At 50.6% G+C, this 8,377-nt stretch overlaps 1 protein-coding gene across 2 annotated transcripts; it reads left to right on the top strand.

Moving 5' to 3' along the window:
• The first annotated feature begins 475 nt into the window (after positions 1 to 475).
• Positions 476 to 7,077, top strand: LOC121345024 (cytochrome P450 4A4-like). 2 transcript variants are annotated; one of them, XM_041421533.1, is made up of 12 exons: positions 476 to 1,246; positions 2,094 to 2,235; positions 2,654 to 2,698; positions 2,783 to 2,910; positions 3,332 to 3,456; positions 3,551 to 3,702; positions 3,908 to 4,014; positions 4,184 to 4,374; positions 4,668 to 4,801; positions 5,222 to 5,286; positions 5,967 to 6,049; positions 6,761 to 7,077. In XM_041421533.1, exons 1-12 carry the CDS (start codon positions 1,061 to 1,063, stop codon positions 6,927 to 6,929), a joined length of 1,527 nt encoding a protein of 508 aa, XP_041277467.1. In that variant the 5' UTR covers positions 476 to 1,060; the 3' UTR covers positions 6,930 to 7,077. The 2 variants fall into 2 exon arrangements, with proteins under 2 accessions (XP_041277467.1, XP_041277466.1); XM_041421532.1 differs by having other exon boundaries at positions 3,332 to 3,468.
• Positions 7,078 to 8,377: the final 1,300 nt, after the last annotated feature.

Raw genomic sequence — 8,377 nt, 5'->3', positions numbered from 1 at the left:
CCATCTGGGGATCCTGCTTTTTACGTGGAAGTCACCCACACATGTCAGACTTCCAGCCCCAGCTCTCCACCAACTCCACATTGCCATTCCAGGTTTCTGGGCTTATGGGATGGGAACCCAGGTAAGAAGCAGGATTTGCACAGGGATGGCAAAGAGAGCCAAGCACTGCAACCAACGAAGCACTGCATTGGAGAGGTAAATGCAGAGATGCAGAGCCCTTTTGGAGAAGGTGAGATGCCGTGTGGACAGAGGAAGGAGGGCTCACCAGGCCTGTAGAGGGAACATGGCCCTGCCATCACACCTCCCCATCATGTGCTCTCAGCCTTGCTGCAGCTCACTTCACTGCTCTGCAGCTTTTCCTCTCCTTGTCTCATCTACTGACCATGGTAATTCCCCTGGCAGCAGTTTTGTCTTCTGGCTTGTCCGTGGAAGGAGTCCTTGGGGAGCAGGGCCACATCCCTCGTGTGCTGCTGGAGCGCTGCCCGTTCTCTGGCTTACAGCCCAGCAGAGCTGGGTGATGCTGCAGGCACCCAGGGCACTGCTTTCACAGGTGAAGGTGGCTCACTCCATGCAGCCCACTCATAGAGAAGAGGTGGCCTGTGTGCTCCTCTTCCTGTGGGCACATGAACACCTTCTACATCTGAACTCTCTGAGGACAGCACGGAGTTCAGCTAGAGCCCCAGCCTGCCTACATCTCACCTGCTCCCTCCTCTGGCTTCATCCACCTGGGCATGGAGGACTGTGCGTGGGTGTGACAGTGCTGCTGGAACTTCAGCAAAAGCAGGAAATATTCAGAGGCTGGTTGTTCTCCAGGTTGCAGGGACAGGCTGCAGAAAGCAGGTCAAAGGGGAAGTGGTGCACAGGCTGCTGGCTGAGCTGACGCAATGTTTGCCCTGATGTTCCAGCAGCTATAAATTGTGCTGCCAGCTCCACTTTGCCAGGCTCAGCTCCTGCAGAGGAGCAGGGAGAGGATTTTTACCTGCTCTGAGCTCCCTACCTGGCTCAGGCGTGAGAGGAGCAGGTGAGAAACAGGCAGGAGAAGGCAGTGTCCCGGACCAGCATGGCATCTCTGCTGGACAGCATAACCAGATCTTCTGCCACCGTCCTGCAGCTGTCTGCGCTGCTTGGTGTAACCTTTGTGCTGCTGAAGGTGCTCCAGTTGTACTGGGAGAGAAAGAAGATCGTCAAAGCTCTGGAGGCATTTCCTGGGCCCCCAAAACACTGGCTCTATGGCCACAATCACCTGGTAAGGAGTAGCTGGGCTCAGTCAGGGTGGTTTGTCCCAACTGTGCAAGGTATCAGTCAGGATGGAGAAGGGCTGGATGGGGTGTGCGTGTGCCCTGCTCCTGTCTCTTCCTACAGGAGAGGACTTCTGCATAGGGAGTGCCAAGGCTTCTGCAGGGCAGGAGGAAAGGGTGCTGGATATGTGGTGTGCATCATTTGGCAAAAAAAAGGATCATGCTCTTTTCAATCATGTTGTTAAATGAAGAGTCATGGGACTTCCATGAAGTTATTTAAATATAAGCAACCATAATGAGCGATATTAATCATAATTAATGTCTCTTTGCTACATTAAACCTTCTACCAAAAGGAGCATCTTACCCTATAGTTGCTGAAGAAGACATGGCCACAAAAGCAGGGTGTTTATTGCAGCCATTTTCACCATGCTATAGTGCAGATGCTTTGCTTTCACACTGTAAGCCCACCTTGCACTGCTGAAATTGGGGAGCAGTGGTGTGGCAGCCTTGGTCCTCCTGGCCTGTCCACCAGATATCCTGGCATTGCCTATGCCAGCTGTAGCTCCCAAGTGCAGCATGGAGCTGCTCCATCCAAAGGTGTCTCAGCTGCCACCAGCCCATCAAGGGACTCTCCATGGAGCTGTCTTGTGCTGCAGGGATTTGGTGGCTCAGGCAGCTTTGCCTCTTGTGCACAGTCCCTTTGCAATGCTCGTCCTCTCCTCCACTTGCAGCATAAAAGCCCCTGTGTGACAAGTCCACCCACTCTTCCTTCATTTCCCAATAAAGAACTTCTTCTCTCCCTGACATGCCCCTCTTTTTCTGCCTTTATTAATCCATTATTAACTCTCATTGCAGTTAAAATCTGAAAATTTTTTACACCAAGTAGTATCATGGGGAGAAGAATATCCCTATGCCTTTCCCAGATGGCTTGGACCAGTCCTGCCAACTATAATCATTCACCATCCTGAATATGCCAAAATCATACTTGGCCGAGCAGGTGAGTCTCTGCCTCCAGTTTTGAGAAGTCTTTGACATTTCCTACCAAGAAAATACTGGGAAACTTTCCTGGAGTTATCCCCTCTGCCAGCTTCCTTCACAGCTATTGCAATTCTTTTGCTCCTCTTCACAAACTCCCAGGCTGTCCCAGCTTTCATGGAGCAGTGTGTATCCCATGGCAAAACAGAGACCAGGTGCCTGTTCCTTCCAGTTTCCTGTCAGTTCCCAGTTCGAAAGTCATTTGTCTTACTGTCTTCTATGGCTTCTACCACCACAATATTTGTTCTTTCCAGTAAACCCAGTAAAAAGTGTGAGTTGTTGTGGCAATGGCAAGAAGGCATTGGCAAATGGCAATTGTCTTTTTTTGTCTTGAATTCATCAGTTATTGATACATTTCTGATATTTGTTCCCTTTTACAGATCCCAAGGCTAGTGCAGTCTACAAACTCCTAGTTCCCTGGATTGGTAAGCCAAAAGCAGTAGTAAGGCTGTCAGAGCTGTGATCAGAGCCTGCAGGAGCTGATTGTGCCTTTGCTCTTTGTGCTTCAGGGAAGGGGCTGCTGATCTTGGAAGGAAGCAAATGGTTCCAGCACAGGAAGATGCTCACCCCAGCCTTTCATTATGATGTGCTGAAATCTTACGTGACCCTGATGTCAGACTCAGTCAAAGTGATGCTGGTAAGAATCTCCACTCCTGCTACTTTTACCTTTCAGCCATGAAACAGTGAAAATAAAAAATTAGTAAGACAAAGAGACGGCACTTAGAGAGTTTCTACTTTCACTGAATTTTTGGAGAAGTTTTGAAGATCTAAAATTGCTCTCCTCACCTTCCTTTGGACATTCCACTTATTCTTTCTCTTTGTTTGCCAATAAAATCAACCACTGCAAGAATATCCTTTCATACCCTCATGTGTATCCTTTCATACCTGGGAAAATAAATGGGCAGAGTTAGATTAGGTTCACAGAATATATCATGAGCTAGGGTCCCTGCTTCCAGAAAAGAAAGCAATTAGCAGTGTGGATCTGGGAAGAAGGACAGGAAAATATGATCTGACCACAGAAGGTGGTCTGTCTCTCCTCACCCTGGCTCTTCCTCTAGGATAAATGGGACAAGAGAATCACAGAGAGGAGGTCACTGGAGCTCTTTCAGGATGTCAGCTTGATGACACTAGACAGCATCATGAAATGTGCCTTCAGTTTCAATTCCAGCTGCCAGACTCTGAGGTCAGCACCTGAGTTTCCAAACCCTGGGAAAGCAAGCGCTCCTGTTTCACCACTCATTTTGCTAATACCAGCTTTGACTTCGGTCTCCTTACAGCAACTCCCACTATTATATTAGAGCTGTATTTGACTTGAGCTACCTCCTGACCAATAGGATCCGGAATTTTTCCTTCAAGGATGTCTTCTACAACTTCACTCCCAGTGGCCACGCATTTCAGGATGCCTGCAAGCTGGCCCATACCCACACAGGTATTCCTGCCCCTTTCTCCCCAGTCCTGTCTCCCAGCTGAACCTCTCTGCCACTTGCCCCTGGAGTGGCTCAGGGTGGGGTTACAGCATGGAATGGCCAGAGGGTTACAGCTTAAATAGAGTCCAAGCTGATGACTGAGCAGTCAGGTACACGAGGGTACTCTGGAGGGACAGGATGCACAGAACTGACCTCTCCTCTGTGCAGATCAGGTAATAAAGGAAAGAAAGATGTTGCTCTCCAATGAGAAGGAGCTTGAAAAGATCCAGAAGAAGAAGCACCTGGATTTTCTGGACATTCTTCTTTGTAGCAAGGTAAATGTTTGAGATGACAGTACCAAATGCCAAAGAACAGAACCATGTGGCACCGAGGGTGCATCAGCACAAGAAGGGAAGCACAAGAGACACCAAATCATACAAGTCCTTTGGGTATAAAAATAAAAGACCTATGTGCTTAGGAATGACATGTTCTTGTCTTTCTTAGGATGAGAATGGAGTTGGACTGTCTGATGAGGACCTGCGTGCTGAGGTGGACACCTTCATGTTTGAGGGTCATGATACTGTGGCCAGTGGGCTCTCCTGGCTCTTCTACTGCATGTCACTGCACCCTGAGCACCAGCAGAGGTGCAGGGAGGAGATCCAGGGCATCCTGGGAGACCGAGACACCATTGAGTGGTGAGCTACAACTTACTCCTTTATCTTGAACTCTTTTAATTTACCCTTGAATGCCTTTGACATAGTTCCTCCCAACATTCTTCTCCCTAAATTGGAGAGAGAAGGATTTGGTGGGTAGACTGTTGAGTGGTTGGGGAATTGTTTGGAAGGTGGCATCCGGTGGGTGGTGGCCAATTGTCCAGATCAGTGACAAGTGGTTTCCGTCGGGGATCTGTACTGGGACAGACCAGTAACACCTTTGTCAGTGACACAGACAAAGGGGTTGAGTGCATCCTCAGCAAGTTTGCTTTCAGGGAGGATCTTGGGAAGATGACCTACACCACGATGTGCATCAAAGAGAGCTTACGCCTGTTCCCACCAGTTGCTGGTGTGTCCCGAGAGCTCTCCAAACCCGTGACATTTCCTGATGGACGCAGCTTGCCAGAAGGTCTGTTGAGTTTGTCTGTCTTTCATGCTGCTGTCTGTGACAAGCAGCACACTCTGTGTGGAAGGGCTGAAGGGTCTTCCAGACTCCCTTCTCCCTCCTGTAGCTGTATATATGTATACCACAGCTTTCTGCCACAGTGAGCCTGGAAATGGTGGCCAGACATAGTCCAAGGACGTGCCCCAGAGCTCAGAGGGGACTTGTGGAATGCTGTTCCTGGCCAAGTAAAAGTGATACACTGACAGACAAAAAGGGACCCAGCTCTGAGGTCTTTGTTTTTGACATGTGAGATTTTCAGGAGATCCCTGCCAGATCTCATGCAACAGCCCCTGCAGATCCCAGGGAGGGAGAGCATCCCAAAAACACCTGTCCTGCATTTTCACTCTGAGCTGTCATGAGCTTTTTCTCACTTTTCTTTTACAGGCTGCCATGTTGCATTGAGCATATTTGCTATTCACAGGAACCGGGAAGTGTGGGAGGACCCTGAGGTATTTCACCTTGATAACAAGAAAGGGAGGATGGGCTCTGAGCCCAGACATCCATTCCCCTTGAAGAAGACAGCGTGTGCCTGCCTGCAGTGGTTTTTTTTCCTCCCCATGTCATTCCAACAGTCCACATCTAAATACAAAATTCAATCGAGTTACCAAACACCCCAAAGGCTTTGAACATGACAAAGGGCTGGGAAATGGTGTTCAATAGTCTCTCTTTGTGCACGGTGACACAGAGATGCTCTGACTCCTTTCAGCCGCCCTGCACACACTTAGAACGGTGTGAGAAGTCCCAAGCCCCACAAGAGAGTGTGTGATTTGAAGATGATATTTTAGAGGCTTCAAGAAATAACTGGAAAGTTTGAAGAAAGCTGTATAGCTGCCTCTCTCCAGTGGCTGTCTGGAGAACAAGGATCAGACCTCTCTGGAATGGAGGGATCCTGGCTTGATCCTTGCTGCCATGGATGAGAAAACACCTGCAGTCATCTTGGGCATTGTAGTGGGTGACCTGGGTATGTCCAAGGGGAAGATCCACTCAGTGGCTTTGCAGAGAGATGACTGTCATCTGCAGCTCCCCCAGGAGGAGCAGAGGCCACATCCAGCCCTGGGGACCAGGGAAGAACCTGGTGCTGCTCAGATCACACCAAACACTGACCAGATGGTCTTTGTTGCTCCCACAGGTTTATAATCCCCTGAGGTTTTCTCCAGAGAACTCAGCACAGAGGCACTCCCATGCTTTCCTGCCTTTCTCTGCTGGATCCAGGTGGGAGATCCTTCATCCCTCTCCTTCCTATCAGGCTGCCTTGCATGTGAGACCTAGCTCAGATGCGAGCTCCTAAGGCTAATCCTTCCTCAGTCTCCACAAGCCAAGCTGGCTTGGCCAACTCAAGCAGGCTTTCCGTAACAGGATCTCCTATTACAGCATCTCCTGTAATAGGATTTCCATGCTCCATCAGCTCTGTGGTCACTGTAGGATTTCATACATTTTTTCTTGTGGCTTTGTGGAGATGTTTACATTTTCTGTTGCCTGTGTTGGGAACACCAGTCGCTTGTTTAGGGGTGAGTCCTAGAGTGCCTCAAAGCCAAGGGGCCAAGTCTCCATGGGTCCCATACTGTATCAGTAGATAGATGTAGGATACTGAGGTCTCAGTAGCTTGCAAGAGGATCACCTCACAGAGCCAGAAATAACCTTTTGGGGGTGTATGGGTTTTTATCTGGATCCTGGCTGCACTTCCTATTGAAGTAAGCCCCTGTTCTCTCAATCTCGTCTCTTTCTTCAATGTTTAATAATAAAATAAACAGCAACACCCCACCATTGGTATTGAAGAGCTAGGTGCATCAGGGGCTTACTGGATAAGCTGTGGTGTCATCCTCGCAGCAGCTGGAGGTGCCCCAGCTCTCACATGGGGTGAGTGCAGCTCGGGGTGGCTGGGGATGAAGGCAGCAATCAGAGCACTTGTCCCCCTCCCCACAGGAACTGCATCGGGCAGCAGTTTGCCATGAATGAGATGAAGGTGGCCCTGGCCTTGACCCTGAAGCGCTTCGAGCTCTACCCAGACCCATCCAAGCTTCCCATAATGATACCACAGATCATCCTCAGGTCCAGCAACGGGATACACCTGCATTTGAAGAAGATTTTCTGATCCCACAGGGATCAGAGCTCTCCCAAGGGACACCCTTCACCCACAGGTTTAAGAGAGGATCACCAAACAGACCCACAGTGGACCTCTCGCATATTATCCCCTGTCCTACTGTCATCCGGAGGGGATTGCTGAGCCCACAAACACCAAACCCAGCAGGTTCAGTTCCCCTCCTTGCAAGGGGAGCAGCATTGCCAAGGGGGTTCCACAGCATTGCTGTGGCTCATCCTTCACCTCCAGAGGCATCCTCCATGTCCTGCTCGTCTCCACATCTGCCCTCACACACTCCCTGACAGGACTTCTGTCACCTGCCTGTAGGTTTGTCCCATTGTCAGTTCCCCAATGGGCTTGGCAGTGAACAACACCCAGCATGGTTTGCAGGGATGCCCAAAGCCTGGGCACTGCCCCAGCACAGCCCCTGCCCTGCCTCCAGCCTGGGTGTGCCTGGCCAGGAGGGCCCTCCCAGCATCCTCCCTGCATCCCCACACACGCCCCTCCCAACAATTCCTGTTCTGGGGCTGGCACTGTGCCCACCATTACAGAGATGAATGCTTGTGGTTGTTTTCTGCCCCAGCTCTGAACTTCCTTGAGCTCAGGGTGCTCAGGAGCCAGCACAGAAAACGCCACCAGCTAACCTGAGGAAGCACTTGGCACACTGGAAACAGCGTGTGATCAGCATTGTTCTCCTCTCTGAAATGAAAATAAAGCCTTGTGGGGATGATCTCCAAGCATGACTTTGGCTTCCTTCGCATTTGGGGGTCCAGCAGGGTACAAGAGAAGTCCCAGCAGGCCAGAGGCAAGGCTGCGCCCAAGGGTGCAGTGCTGTCAGTGTTTTCTCATCCACAAGCACTGCTTCCATGCACCCTGTTGAGCCTGTTTCCACAGATCCCACGCCATCCACCACCTCACCTGTGACTCCAGGCACTTCAATGGTAAGGAAACAACTGAAATGCTCTGTGGTCAAACAAAGCAAAACAGAAATACACACCGCACACACAAAAGTGCTGGTGGTAAGAACAAAGTCAGCTTGCAAAATAAAACAAGAGATGTGAGTCTGCCTCAAACTCTGTCCTGCAGAGGCTAAAAACTGGCTGCTCAGTTCCAGGGTGGCCTGCCAAGGGGTGCAGGTGAGCACGGGCCCTGGAATTGGGTTTGTTGTGGGGGTGCAGGGAGCCTTTCCCCAGCACCAGTCCATGTGGACCATCTGGATGAGCTGCAGGTCCAGGGTGTGAAATGGATCAGTAGGTGGCAGTGGGAGACCCAGAAAAAGTTCTCCCCGGTCCCCGGTAAAACCCCCGGGCCTGGCAGGCAGCACGGCCAGGCCCAGCGTGGCAGACGATGTGTCCTGTTCCTGGGGACATCCCTGTCCCCTCCCTCGGCAGAGCAGCCACTCTGTCAGAGTCCCCGTGTGTCTGGGGCATTACCCACAGCCCAGGGGAAGTTTGTCACTG

This window comes from Onychostruthus taczanowskii, unplaced genomic scaffold, assembly GCF_017590055.1.
Source record: "Onychostruthus taczanowskii isolate IOZ18803 unplaced genomic scaffold, ASM1759005v1 scaffold7, whole genome shotgun sequence".
Classification (NCBI taxonomy): domain Eukaryota; kingdom Metazoa; phylum Chordata; class Aves; order Passeriformes; family Passeridae; genus Onychostruthus; species Onychostruthus taczanowskii.
The sequence above is the reverse complement of the archived record's forward strand: the minus strand, read 5'-3'. Positions and strand labels throughout refer to the sequence as shown.

Bases quoted from the DNA above. Each gene is read 5' to 3' on its own strand.
- LOC121345024 (XM_041421532.1), top strand. From the start codon at position 1,061: ATGGCATCTCTGCTGGACAGCATAACCAGATCTTCTGCCACCGTCCTG. The intron at 3,469-3,550 runs GTTTCCAAACCC...GTCTCCTTACAG, and splicing joins ACTCTGAGGTCAGCACCTGA to CAACTCCCACTATTATATTA. The intron at 4,375-4,667 runs GTGAGCTACAAC...GTTTGCTTTCAG, and splicing joins GACCGAGACACCATTGAGTG to GGAGGATCTTGGGAAGATGA.